Source organism: Abrus precatorius, unplaced genomic scaffold (genome assembly GCF_003935025.1).
Source record: "Abrus precatorius isolate BTA unplaced genomic scaffold, Abrus_2018 Scaffold11, whole genome shotgun sequence".
NCBI lineage: Eukaryota > Viridiplantae > Streptophyta > Magnoliopsida > Fabales > Fabaceae > Abrus > Abrus precatorius.
In genome coordinates this window covers 26,498,035-26,511,908 of record NW_020874303.1, presented here as the reverse complement: position 1 = coordinate 26,511,908, position 13,874 = coordinate 26,498,035, and the positions used below count along the sequence as shown (strand labels likewise).

Here is a 13,874-nt window from a genome sequence, read left to right as displayed (position 1 = left end):
ATGCTTTTGTTATGTTCTCTGTCCCGCATTATCAAAACTAAGTTCTTTTGCGTCAATTATCTAATGCTTTTAAGTAACCCATTTATCACAAAGCAGCAGGTTCAATTATAATCCAATTATGATATGCTCTTTTAATTGCAAAGTATCCCTTGGATTAGCCTAAAATATCAATTTTTTTAATCACTTTCACGTTTTACTTGTATATCGTGTAACCCTATGCGGTAAGAATCATAAATTGATATTTTGGTTATTTCAAGAAAAAAGTCATTGCTTGTATGAATTTTCCTCTTTTTTATTTTTTTATTGGTCTTATTTTATTATTGGTGTAAAACGTGATACAGATTCAATCCATTCTTCAAAACAGATACTTTAATACTATATTAGAAGAATTTTCTTATAATCGTTGGAAGAGGAAAAAAAATATTTTTATCCATTAATTTTGACAAAACAAGGTTGCCCAATTATATTTTTTGACAAAAATCTTTTCACGCCTCCATTTTTTTTCTATTCGCACCCTTAGACCTATTTTTTATTTTTAAAATTAAATTTTGATTACTTTCAAAATTGAACTTTCCAAAGAAAGTTTAATACATTCTAAAAATTAATTTCTTAAAAGATAATAAAATTACACGGGTTGCAAAATCATATCTCCTTTCTTTGCCTCGTTTGTTCATGCTAAAATTATAGCCCAAACCAAAGCAAGAGAGGTGGCCCAAATTTAAGAATTCTGAGGCACAGGGGCACAGAAGATTCTGACAAAAACAAGGGGCATACAACATAATTTTCGCGTTAACAAAAAAGAAGAAGAAAGGTAATGTTCGTAACCGAGACAAGAATACACACAACAAACAAACGCATAGGAATTCTTTTTATAGTTTAAATTTGATAATTTTTTAAAATTATATATAAAATAAGATATTATGATTTGATGGAGAATTTTTTTTATTTTTAAAATTTTGATTGAAATCTAATATTCTAATCCGTGAATTTTGAGTAAATAAATTTTTAAATATATTTAATTCATTTAATTTATAAAATTTTAAATAAAATAAATTGAAAAATAGATCAAATTTATTTTTACTTTAAAAGTAGAAAAAAACTTAATTAATCTAAAAAAGATTAAAAACACCAAAATTATACACAGTCAACACAATACTAACCATAAAAATATTATTATATCACGTGCTGAAATTATTTATGTGTATATCTAGAGACGTTAGATTCAAGATGTCTCCATTTAAGCAGTATATCAATAATATACTATGCAACCTATTGTTTTCAAGGTCATTGAAGCTCATGTGCTTGACATTGTTTTCGTTATCTTACCAAAACTTGAATGAACCACCTCCTGCACTCCATTATTTTTATTCTAAATATATATCAATTTCAAAATGAAACGCGTTTTGTTTTCATCTATTACAAAACAAAGGGTGCGTTTATATAAATAATTTAATTAAGTACTTATTTAAAAAAAATCAAAAGAACACATAGTCATGTAGTATAAATTTAGTTAACAGCATGTTAAAAAAGTTAAAAAAATTATGAGAATTATGAATATTTTCATAAATTCTTGATAAGTTTGTCTATGTACTTTTGAAATTAAAAATACTTTTGTATCATTAGGAGGTATCTCCTTTATATTTAAAAATTATTTTTAAGTACAGTAATATAAGTTATTAAATAAAATACTGATTTAGTTAGTCCAATAATAAAATCAAAAGAAAAGACAGTTCTTCTTATATCACAGGTACCACACACAAATTGCGATTGAGCAACTTTCGCAAGCATACTGAATAAATGTTATACAAAGATTTGTTGATGATGCAACCAAAGCAATCACAATTGGCAGCGAAACAAATAAAAATTTGTGTTCAAAATGTGATTTTTAGTAACTTTAAGTCTCCAAATTTCAACGAGTTTAACATATAAATATTTCAAGGTATACCGCATGTAAGAATTAATCAAATCTACACTCAAATTTAGAATACTAAAATAGTTACAATAAATTAGATATCTTAAAAATGCTTCCTTTTAAAAATTGATTTTAGGTATACGTCAATAATTACAATAACTCTAGTTTTTATTTATCATAGACTAGATTACATGTCGTACACCATCATTTAATGCTTAATTATCAATTGAATTTTAATATATATATTAAAACAATAAAGTATAATGAAATCAAATTCGGTCATGGATAGAAAACCGAACACAAAAAATTCAAAGATCCTCGTCATCAAGCAACTAGCAATACATGAGTTTTCAGCTTTGAAAGGTGTGAAGTGTGAACTAGTTAAACTACACCCCAAGTCAACCATATTTTTGCCATTAAAACCCCTTATCTTACCCAACCCACATCACTGTTTTCCCTTGGTTTCTTCCTCTGCTACTTCCATTAACAAAAATGGACGAAGCCAATCCCAAAATTTTCATACCAAACACGGTCGAGGGAGTGAGTTCCCACGCGGCTGGGGCGATTCAACTGATTTGGGAAGTGTTGAAAGCGCCATTAATAGTTCCTCTGCTTCAGCTTGGGGTGTACATTTGCTTGGCAATGTACCTCATGCTCTTCATCGAGAGGCTCTACATGGCCATCCTCATCATTCTCGTCAAGCTCTTTTGGAAGAAACCGGAGCAACGTTATAACTACCACCCCATCCAAGACGACGTCGAATTGGGTAGCTCCAATTTTCCTACGGTTCTCGTGCAAATCCCAATGTATAATGAAAGAGAGGTAAGACTGAAAGTCTGATACCACTCCACATTCTCTCTTGCTTCTGTTTTATGATTGTTACTCTGTTGAGTTTGGATTCAGGTTTACAAGGTCTCCATTGGAGCAGCTTGTGCTCTTTCTTGGCCCGCTAACCGTCTCGTCGTCCAAGTTCTTGATGATTCTACTGACCCTCTCATTAAGGTATATATATAATCAAGAACCTACTAATATAATATTTTGAAAAAACTTTTAATCAACAAAACTTAGATACACTGTTTATAAAATTTGAGTTTCACGTTAACGTGAAAAGTTTTTGAATTAGCATTAAAGGTCATGTTACTAAAGTAAAATTCAAATTCTGAATAAAAAGAAAAAACGATACATTCCACCTAAATTTTGTTCCTCTTTAATACACATTTTATGATTGGTTAATTTTTCAAAAAATTAAAAAAAAATAAAGATGATCAATTGATATATATAAAAAAGTGCTAAACTTTTTAAGAAATTAATCAATTACATAATTAAAGTGTATTGCTAACTTTTTTAAATACAATATATGCGAAAAAATAATAAGGATATTTGCATTTACGGGCTAATATATTTGCAGTTTTTTATGTGATTTTATTATTCAGTAAAGGTTAACAACGTACTCTCTTAAATAAATTTTCTAATATACCTTATGTTATTAATTAGTTTATTTTTTGAAAAGTTAAAGTGATATTTAAAATTGATGAAGTTACTGGATGAGTGTTTTGCCATTTTAAAAATGGATGATGTTTACATTGAAGAATGTATTGAAAGGGGTGTGAGAGTAGCGTTACTCGCTTGTTGCATTTATGTTTATAGTGACCGAAGTGAACTTGTAACTGGCAGCAAATGGTGGGGGAAGAATGTGAGAGATGGAGAAAGAGAGGGATAAACATAACGTACCAAAATAGAGAGAACAGAAAGGGTTACAAAGCGGGAGCAATGAAAGATGGTCTGAAACGAAGCTACGTGAAGGAATGCGAGTATGTTGCCATTTTCGATGCGGATTTCAGGCCAGAGGCAGACTTCCTAAGGAGAACAATTCCTTTCTTGGTGGATAATCCTCAGCTTGCTCTCGTTCAAGCTCGTTGGACATTTGGTAAGCCCACTTTGCCCCATCACTAATCAAAATATTAACTCCATTAACACACACCCTAAATGTGGAAGTTCTTTTGCCTTCCATTAAAAAATGTTGCTAACAAGTAACAACTTTTAAACTTCACCAAGTTGATTTATTAGAAAGACTTATGAGATGAATGAATGAATGAAAAAAATGCTTAACTACTGTTAAAGTAATATATTATCGTATTATAGAAATTTAATTCAATTTTATAATAATATTTTATATATTTCAGTTCATACGTTTGTTATATTTTAAATAAAATATATGTAATGCTTTGGTGGCACAATTAAATTATTTGAATGCAAGTGTCAAACTTCTGGGCTGTACTGCAAAATGCAAACGTGGTGGTAAAGGGGAAAATTTATCATTTCTGTACGTCCATTCCAAAGTACCAAATCCCGCAAACTCACTTAGCATGTGCTTTCGAAGAATCTTTACTTCTTTTTATTTATTTATCATTTACTATTCGATTAAATCCCAAAATGAAATAAATAGCATTATAGCAATAATCGTGGATCGTAGCATGTGCCCTACGGTAAACCTTTGACTATGCTTGCCTGTAACCTATCGTAGCTCTTGCATCCATTACGTTGCATACTACTGATTCGGTCACTTGAGGACAAAAAAACCAATTTCTCATTTTTCCAATCTACCAAAAAATTATTATTTTATTATTAAAGCTTTGGTAAGACTATACATTTTGAGAGTTTTTTTTTTTCCAACAAACACTGTATTAGACATAATAACTAATTCACACATTTGGAGATTTTAAAAGCAAATAAAATCCCACATTGTTTTTGCTTTTATTCCTAAAAATTTGAGCACGATGTATGAATGTAAACCAATTGCAAATATCAATTTCAGGTTTTTCTCTTACGTCATTAATTCTGATCATGGTGATTGGTTTGTGACAGTGAATGCCGATGAATGTTTGTTGGCAAGAATGCAAGAGATGTCCCTTGATTATCATTTCACAGTAGAGCAAGAAGTTGGGTCAGCCATTCATGCTTTCTTTAATTTTAATGGTAATAATTCATTTAGCTTAGTCTTTCCACAAATGAGATAATAAGATACTGATGCATGCACATCGTACTTACTGACCATTAAAACAATTAGTGTTTCATGCATACAATACATAACCTTAACGCAGGGACAGCGGGTGTATGGAGAATTGCTGCTATCAATGAAGCAGGAGGGTGGAAAGACAGAACAACAGTGGAGGACATGGATCTTGCTGTTCGTGCCAGTCTTAGGGGCTGGAAATTTGTGTACCTCGGAGACCTTCAGGTATACATACATTCCTTTTTACAATTGTACCCTTATGAATTCCAATCAATTATATTTATCGCATAAATATAAGTATAATGGGTGATATGATGCATGGTTCTGCTAATATTTTATCTGCAATGTTTATCATTACGATTATGTTTTTAGTAATGGTGGGTGTTTCTTATTAGTCATTAACATGAACCATGTCTAGGCAAAAAATGAGCTTCCTAGTACTCTTACGGCATTTCGCTTCCAGCAGCATCGATGGTCATGTGGTCCTGCAAATCTATTTCGCAAAATGATGATGGAGATAGTAACGAACAAGGTTAGCCTTTTCAATCATATGCGTACTTTATGTTGTAGTGGAAAAGGATGATTGTTAATGTTAAGGGTGAAAACTAAAATATGAAAAATTAAAGAAAGGAAATTCCTAATATTTTTAATGTTTTATTTTTGCAGAAAGTTAAATTTTGGAAGAAAGTGTACGTCGTATACAGCTTCTTCTTTGTTCGTAAAATCATAGGTCACACGGTCACCTTCTTCTTCTACTGTGTCGTGCTTCCCTTGACCATTTTGGTTGCTGAGGTTCATGTTCCAATTTGGGGAGCTGTTTATCTTCCCTTCGTCATCTCCATCCTCAGTTCAATTGGAACACCAAGGTTTGATTTGATCTTTCTTTATATGCCACGTTATGGTTATACCTTATTTGTAGTCCCTTAATTTGTTCTAAAGGATATTTGAATTTAAAATTTGACAGGTCCATTCACCTTTTGTTCTATTGGATCCTTTTTGAGAATGTGATGTCATTGCACCGTACAAAAGCAACCTTCATAGGTCTGCTAGAAGCTGGGAGAGCCAATGAGTGGGTTGTCACTGAAAAACTTGGAGACTCTGTCAATAATAAGAGTAAAGCAGGAGTTGCTGCCAAGAACAAGAACAGTGTCACCAAAGCATTCAAAAAACCTCTATTCAAATTTGGTGAAAGGTAAGTTTTATTTCCAATGAAGACAATTCTATCTTCATTGGACATTGTGAATATAATTTCAACTTCTGCACACACTTTTCTTAATTCATGTATCCCACATTAGTCTCTTGTTTGGTGGTTTGGACTTTTCGGACTAATTTTTATGTTTCTTGCTACTTGTTGTTGAAAATGAGCAGACTCCATTTACTCGAGCTTGGATTTGCTGCCTTCCTCTTCCTCTGTGGATGCTATGACTTCGTACATGGCAACAATAACTACTTTGTGTTCCTCTTCCTTCAGGCCATAACCTTCTTAATTGTAGGATTTGGCTATGTTGGCATCATTGTCTAATACTTGTTGAGCCAAAATCTCGAGTGACTTAAAGTTTCAAGTTGTGTTCGGAACCAAGAATTTTAAATTATTAGATTGCATGTATTTAGGTCATGAGAAAAAGTATTTTTAAAATACTTTAAAATTTAATTAAATTTTTTTTACTTTAAATATAAGAAATTTTAAATGATGTATCGTTAAAGAGAATTTAAAATGTCTTTTATTGTATTTAAATTTTTGAATTATTATTCATAATTTTTTGTATACTTAATTTACATTTTAATTATCTTATTATTAATGACAATTTTAAGAATTTTAAAATTTTTCATGCGAACACAATTTCTGAATTTTACGGTCATATTTCACTAATTTCTCTCCTCAATAAAAGAAGATGTAAACAAATGACAGGCAAAGAATGCCACTGAAATGCATTACACAGGCTTACGGACGGGCAATAAGATTTATCAAAATACTCTTAAGTTGGAGTTGACTAGTAGATAACGTTGGTTTGCTTGCTTAGATTGATGTGACATATTAAAATTTTTGTCTTGTTTCCGCTATTTTTTTCAGCCATAGTCTGGGCCAAATAATGTGGTGTATAAAAGATGAATTTCTAATAACACATTTTGTTTGTCATTGTTTTTCCGAAGGAATGGATTTTATTTATGGTGTATGTAATCAGAAGTTGCTTCTGGAACAATATTACTATTTGGAAGTGTGAACATAGATAAATGTTTGATAATGATTCTTTTCCCGAACTGTCTGCTGTAAGCAAACTTGATTTCCAAATATACTTAATATGTTCTCTTCTTCCTTTTTTCTTGGTCAACCAATATGTTCTCATTTGAAACCAGAAATTTTTTAGGACATTACTTACTGTAATTGTAAGTTATTTTGCCCTCCTACACTTGTGCATGTGCCATGCGGTATAGTTTTACGCAGAAAATGCTCTATTCTTTTTTACTTGCATATGCTTTTGTTATGTTCGCTGAGCCAGACTAACACGCCCAAGTTCTTACCATCGGCACACTACCACGGCATTTACCACTTTTTATAGTGCGATTATGTTCTTTTGATAGCAAAATACGTTTTGGGTTTCGCCAAAACTATTTAGAAAAAGCATCCTTTTGGATCACTATGGCAAGAATGATAGACAGTCATTTTGGTTACTTCAAGCAAAATTGTTGACTAATCTTTTCTATTTTTTTTTATTTAAATCAGCATTTATTTTCAAATTTTTTGTAAGATTTTAACTTTAGTCTCTTTGAATCCTTATTTTATTTTAAATTTTAACACTTTTAATTTCAAATAATAATGTAAATAATTAAAAAATTGTCAAGTGTTGATTTTTCTAAAATCATATCTTTGAAAAAAAAATAAAAGTGTAATCTAAAACAAAAAAATCAATTAATTAATTAAAATAAAAAATTTTACAACAAATATAAGATATTTAAGTTTTTTTTTTTATTGTCGTAAGTTGGTCTTATTTTATCAGCAGCGTAAAACGAGCATGCACATGCAATCTAGTTCTTAAAATGGAGATATAAAGTAAGGTGAGTGCATCAAATTAAGTTTTATAAGATCATTGAAAACGAAAACATCGTTTTTACCTGTGAGTTCAAACACTTAAACAGTATCGATGCCAAAGGCAAAGCATATTTCTCGGCAAAGTTCGGCCTCAAAGTGTCATCAAATTCCTGCAATCCTGCATATCTTATACATATAATAACATTGTCCTATTGCTTATCAGCAATTAGTTACAGTCATTTTGACTTTATTTTAGCATTGCATTATCCTTGTGGCTCTAATATATTCCAATGTGATTGATACTAGTAATTAAAAATACAAACACATTTAAGTTGACAATTTTTGTGTATCATATTATACCCTAATTAAATAAGCATTTAGTCTCGTCAACTGGTAGAGAAAAGACAATATTTAAATGTTCGCCTTCGGGGGGAAAATGAAACTGCTGTTATTCTATTAAGTCTAATTCAAAAACATAAGAACAATAGAAGATTCATATTTATGGACTTGTCACTTTAAGAAATTAGTTTAGGGAAAGAACCAGAAGCAAGCCAAGGATTAACCAGTGTTTCACGTTGTTCATAAAAAAAAGATATTATGTATAAGAAATGAACTTGTTAAAAAAAAAAAAGTAAAGCAACTTGGCAGTTGTGCATTCTGAGTAGATTGGCAGATTCTTATAAGGCATTGTTTTTTAAGATTAATGGCCGAGGTTGGTTTAAAGTATTTTATTGGGTAAACCAAAGTTTTCAAACTGAAACCACAAGCATTATTTATTATTTAAGACAATTTACATAATATATAAGTCTTGTGTATACAACTTAATTGTGAGGTAACTGTATGTCTCCTTTAACTTGTATCGTCCATTGACATTGTTTCCTTTTATTATTCGAAATTGAATCTTTCCGGGCTGGGTTTTCGTCTGCTGTAAAAATAGTTTTAAAAAATGTGTTCCCAACGTTAAATTAAAAAAAAATAATTGTTATAACTAATAAAGTTTGCTGATAAATTCAATGATGCATAGAAAATTTTTTGTACATGAAAGAAAAACGAACTAATAAGAGCGTTATTTAAATAATAAATAAATATTATTTTTTAAATGGTAGGGTGTATTGATAACTAAAATTACCTTTGTAAGGTTTTTATATTTCTAATTCTTTAAACTATATTTTAAAACTAAAAAATGTATATGATGTACTAGTTGTTAAGTATTTGAGAATTAGGGTTACCATATTATGAAAATACTTCATTATTTTGAAAATAAAAATAATTAACATCAAATATTAAATTTATTTAAATAATTAAAATCATACATATAACCTTTTAAAGTAATAATATAGAGAGGGGGTGAGGGGAATGATGAAGTTCAAATCCTAATTGTATTTTATTTTTTGGTCACGGACTATAATCGTAATTATTTTGAGAGATTTATGCACACGCCTTCCAGATCGGCCCAACAAATCATGGTGTTGTACCAAATTATATACGTGTGCCCTAAATGCCTAAGTTAAACCATAACAATATACCCAAAAAAAAATAGCCCTTAAGATCCGGGTCTTGGGCCCAACAAAACATGAAGTACTAAATAATTGAATTAAAAATGTGCTGGCTGTGGGGTTCGAACCCACGCGCACTTATGTGCAGAAGATCTTAAGTCTTCCCCCTTAACCTCTCGGGCAAACCAGCTGGTTGGAAGGGTTGTCTCGAACAAATGTTTATATACATATTATGTAATTATTTACGAATATTTTGCAGAACCATCTAGAAATCACCCTTACCGTCCTCGTATCGCATTACAAATCCCCAACTTCGAAATCCTTAGCCAGCAAAGGTTGCTGAAGAAGAGCGATCGATTCAGCTCTTTTAAGTGTGAATTGAATCGGAGCACTCGGCAATGGCGGAACATTTGGCATCGATATTCGGAACTGAGAAGGACAGGGTGAATTGCCCGTTCTACTTCAAGATCGGAGCATGCAGACATGGGGATCGGTGCTCCAGGCTTCACACGAAGCCGAGCATAAGCCCAACGATATTGCTATCGAACATGTACCAGCGCCCCGACATGATCACCCCCGGCGTCGACGCTCACGGCCAACCCATAGACCCTCGCAAGATCCAGGACCACTTCGAAGAGTTCTACGAAGACCTCTTCGATGAACTCTCCAAATACGGCGAAATAGAAAGCCTCAACGTCTGCGATAACCTCGCCGACCACATGGTATGTTCCGATTATTATTATTATTGTTTTTGTTGTTGTTATTATTGTTTACGAGTTTGATTCGTGGAATTAAATTTGTTTCGTTTTCAGGTTGGTAATGTGTACGTTCAGTTTAGAGAGGAGGAGCATGCTGCTAATGCTGTCAGGAACCTCGCTGGGAGGTTTTATGCTGGTTGGTTATCTCATTTCTTTTGTTGTTGTTTATTTTGTTCTGTGTATCTTTTTGTGTGAATGTTTAATAATTGATGAGAATTATGTACTAGTTGTTAGGGTTGATGAATGTGCAAAATTGTGTTTACGTTATCTGCTGAGGTGTGACTATGATTCATTTTGAGGATTGAACTTCAATTGTTTGCTTGCTTGCTTGCAGGTCGGCCAATTATTGTTGATTTCTCTCCGGTGACAGATTTTCGTGAAGCTACTTGCAGGCAGTATGAGGAGAATACTTGTAACCGAGGTGGTTATTGCAATTTCATGCACTTGAAGAGAATTAGCAGGTAATGTTTTGACATTGGCGTTAGGCTTTTTTGTTTGGGGTGTTTTTGTTGAATAAAAGTTCAAATTTTGGTTTGAAATGTGTTGTGAACAGGGAATTGAGGCGCCAGTTGTTTGGAAAGTACCATGGAAGGCACAGCCGGAGCAGAAGCAGAAGTCCTTACAGGCACCGGAGCCATGAGGAGCGGTCTCATCGCAGCCATGGACGAAGGTATGATGACAGGGACTACCATCATGAGAGTCGCAGCAGAAGGCACAGGAGCACGAGTCCTGGACATAAGAGAGGACGGAGTCGCAGTCGAAGTCCTGGAGGAAGGAGGAACCGAAGTCCAGTTAGGGAAGGCAGTGAGGAGAGACGTGCTAGAATTGAGCAGTGGAACAGGGAGAGGGAAGAACAAGAACCTACACATAAGGTTAATGCTGAGGAAATCAACGATGGATACATGCAGAATGCTAGCAAATATCATGGGTATCAGCAGCAACAACAGCAACCTCCTCAGGAGGGATATTGATCTAGTTATGTTATTATGGTTTGTGTTCTCTCTCTCTTTTGTTTACCTATTCCTATAGCCGTAGGGAACAGCTTTGGATCTAGTATAGACCACCCACAGAATAAATACTGCTCACCACCCATTTTCCACTGTGCAGGTGGTGCAGGTGCACTGTTCTATGATATGGAATGTGTTTCCCTCTTCCTCCCCCATACCTTTTACTTTAATATTTCTGCCTTTTTTTTTTCATGCATGATGCTTCATTGTATGTTGCACTACTTAATGTAGGTTTCCCAAAATATTTCACTGCTATGAACCATGTTTTCAACATTTGTATTGTCAAATCTTGTTTTGTTATATTCTTTATTTGCATTCTTCAAGGATAGAATGTATTAGAAATACTGAGCGGTCGAGCCCTTGTTTGCACTGTATTTATGAAGGTTAGCTGAAAATGCGGGAAAATGTTTTTTTCTTCCTGCCCTGTGTTCCTAAAAATTTCTTACTATCCTCTAGCCAAGAATTCTTGTTGGTTCTTTCTTTCAAATTTTTGTTTTGTCTTTGCATTCCTGTTGGTTTCCTCAAATGTGGTGCTAGTTTTTTGCAATTCCCTGTCCTTCTCTAATTGCACATTACCCTTTAGTCATTCTGGCCCTTTAGTCATTCTGGCTATATAATTCTTAAAAAGAAGCCTCTTCGATTCCTTGAGGCATGTAAGATACTATATTTTTTTTATCTCTACCTTTTTCTGTAAGAAACAGTCGTATCCTTTTTCTCAACTGGGATGTTATGATAATCGAATGGGTCTTGTATGCTTGTGTTATTGTGGTTTATTTGCAGTTGGTGAATGTATGCATTATTTTACAGTCAGGTACACTGATCACCATCATACTTGGAAGACTAGTGAACGACCAGTTACAACTATTTGTAGGGGTTTTTGGTTTCCAATGAGCTATGTTTTATACCTGTTGGAATTTTGAATAGCATTATCTTACATTTTAACGAGTTTTGCAGGTTCAGGTATCCCTGCTTCTAAGAAACGAGCCATTGAGTTAACTGCAGTTTGCCGTGGAATTTTTGTACAGGTTCATGGTACCAGCTTGGAGGATGTTTTAACGGATCTTTCAGGTTTTATTTTGGAGTTCTTCATAAGCAGTTTCTGCTGGCAAGTAATCGGGTTAGGATGAATTTGTAGGTGAAGCCTTCTGTTCTGTCATTTGGATTTTCTTGCATTTGCAGGCTGAGGATGCTCGCTTTATTTTATTTTTTCTCTTTTTCCTTGCATATTAAGATGCTTTGTTACTCTCTAAGCTTTAGATGTCTATTCGAGATCGACCTTCGAACTAAAATTGTGTGTACTTGTAAAATTGTTACTTTGAGGATGTAGATCGAACGACCGTATTACTTTTAGTTTTAAATTTTGAGAAATTTATTATGATCGTCTTTATATAAATTTTTACAAGCTGTTTTTATGTTAATTAAATTTTTATAAAAATACTTTTGTTGGGATAAAGTAATTAATTGAATAAAAAAGGAGTGAGACTGAATTTTAATAATTTAAAGGTAAATTTGAAAAAAAATTATTGATAAATTTAAATTTCGTTAGTAGATTTAATAATATTATTAAATACTTGAAATAGTTAAAACTTGTATTTTGATCCGTAGAACAGTCATTGCCCCGGATGAATAAAGTTTAGGGACATTGCATTTTATGATCAGCAGTGGCTGCCATAAAGAGTGATTAGCTAGACTGAAAATGAGAAGTAACATATTGGCGTTAAATGTTGGTAATCTGGATGATGCGGAGACAAATTCGACCGGTAGTCATGCATACAAAATGTTTGTAAAACTTGGATGACTTTTTTTTCTTTTGGCAGTGAAAACGTGATGGGTAAAGTTAATCGAAGTTATTCTTTCCATTTCCTCGTTGGATAATTCATGTTTAATATGAAATAATAAAATGTCAATGATATTTTTTTAGCAAAATATTTTCCATTGATCATTATTTACTGAAAATTATTGAAATCTATAAAATTATTAGTTTTAATCCTAAATATTTTATTAAAGATAAAATGAGTATAAGAGTATTCTAATTTATTAAGGGATTATTAATCTAATTTATATACATAATTGATTTAAAAATTATTTAATAAAATCAAATATTTTATTAATATTTAGTATGCAGATGTTATAACTTTTAACTTTTATTTATATTAGATTTGACGAATACAATATTTTTCTAGGATGCTCCTTTAAGCTAAAAGATTTTCTCTATCACTTAGATTTTTTTTTTCTTAAATTTTTTTAGTATTAAAATTTGTGTAAGTCTAAGTTAGAAGTATTAATTTTAGCTAGCCTACAAGCTAAAAGAAATAGATTATTTTAATGACATAATAATTTTTGTAAATTTAATTAATTATGATTAGCAATAAAGAATGTACTAAAAAAATCTATTACTATCATGTTTTGTAAACTATCATACAAGTTTCTATTTTTGCTCAAAAGAAGACTTGTAGGCTTTATAAAAAGGATTAGAGTTATCTATTCAGTCGAAAACACTTCAAAAATATAATGTAACCGTTGCTTGTATTTGAAAAAACATTTCTCATTCATCATAAAGTACCGCATGCCTGTAAGAGACGCGTCTATGTACTGTATACCCACGACTATTTGAAAATATTACTTTTAGTCTTAAATAACACGAGTGATTTATTATGATC

The 13,874-nt window shown here is 32.1% G+C and overlaps 2 protein-coding genes and 1 non-coding gene across 7 annotated transcripts; 2 read left to right on the top strand and 1 right to left on the bottom strand.

Annotated features, from left to right (window-relative positions):
* Nucleotides 1-2,404: 2,404 nt before the first annotated feature.
* Nucleotides 2,405-6,447, top strand: LOC113856603 (glucomannan 4-beta-mannosyltransferase 2-like). 3 transcript variants are annotated; one of them, XM_027488498.1, is made up of 10 exons: nt 2,453-2,734; nt 2,816-2,914; nt 3,587-3,839; nt 4,778-4,888; nt 5,014-5,150; nt 5,344-5,457; nt 5,592-5,791; nt 5,890-6,025; nt 6,062-6,117; nt 6,294-6,447. In XM_027488498.1, the coding sequence occupies exons 1-10, from the start codon at nt 2,555-2,557 to the stop codon at nt 6,445-6,447; spliced, it is 1,440 nt and encodes a 479-aa protein (XP_027344299.1). In that variant the 5' UTR covers nt 2,453-2,554. The 3 variants fall into 3 exon arrangements, with proteins under 3 accessions (XP_027344298.1, XP_027344297.1, XP_027344299.1); XM_027488497.1 differs by having other exon boundaries at nt 2,405-2,494; nt 5,890-6,117; XM_027488496.1 differs by having other exon boundaries at nt 2,405-2,734; nt 5,890-6,117.
* A 3,109-nt stretch (nt 6,448-9,556) lies between these two features.
* TRNAL-UAA lies at nt 9,557-9,639 on the bottom strand. The gene has a single exon. It is a non-coding gene; the product is annotated as a tRNA-Leu (tRNA).
* Nucleotides 9,640-9,686: 47 nt separating this feature from the next.
* On the top strand, nt 9,687-12,602 carry LOC113854939 (splicing factor U2af small subunit B-like). 3 transcript variants are annotated; one of them, XR_003502811.1, is made up of 6 exons: nt 9,688-10,171; nt 10,262-10,343; nt 10,542-10,668; nt 10,761-11,196; nt 11,315-12,081; nt 12,169-12,585. XR_003502811.1 is itself a non-coding variant. In XM_027486285.1 (5 exons), the coding sequence occupies exons 1-4, from the start codon at nt 9,848-9,850 to the stop codon at nt 11,176-11,178; spliced, it is 951 nt and encodes a 316-aa protein (XP_027342086.1). In that variant the 5' UTR covers nt 9,687-9,847; the 3' UTR covers nt 11,179-11,196; nt 12,240-12,600. The 3 variants fall into 3 exon arrangements, 2 of the variants coding, with proteins under 2 accessions (XP_027342086.1, XP_027342085.1); XM_027486285.1 differs by lacking the exon at nt 11,315-12,081 and having other exon boundaries at nt 9,687-10,171; nt 12,240-12,600; XM_027486284.1 differs by having other exon boundaries at nt 11,315-12,602.
* Nucleotides 12,603-13,874: the final 1,272 nt, after the last annotated feature.

Bases quoted from the DNA above. Each gene is read 5' to 3' on its own strand.
- LOC113856603 (XM_027488496.1), top strand. From the start codon at position 2,405: ATGGACGAAGCCAATCCCAAAATTTTCATACCAAACACGGTCGAGGGA. The intron at 5,458-5,591 runs GTTAGCCTTTTC...TTATTTTTGCAG, and splicing joins TGGAGATAGTAACGAACAAG to AAAGTTAAATTTTGGAAGAA. The intron at 6,118-6,293 runs GTAAGTTTTATT...GAAAATGAGCAG, and splicing joins CTATTCAAATTTGGTGAAAG to ACTCCATTTACTCGAGCTTG.
- LOC113854939 (XM_027486284.1), top strand. From the start codon at position 9,848: ATGGCGGAACATTTGGCATCGATATTCGGAACTGAGAAGGACAGGGTG. The intron at 10,172-10,261 runs GTATGTTCCGAT...TTTCGTTTTCAG, and splicing joins ATAACCTCGCCGACCACATG to GTTGGTAATGTGTACGTTCA. The intron at 10,344-10,541 runs GTTGGTTATCTC...GCTTGCTTGCAG, and splicing joins CGCTGGGAGGTTTTATGCTG to GTCGGCCAATTATTGTTGAT.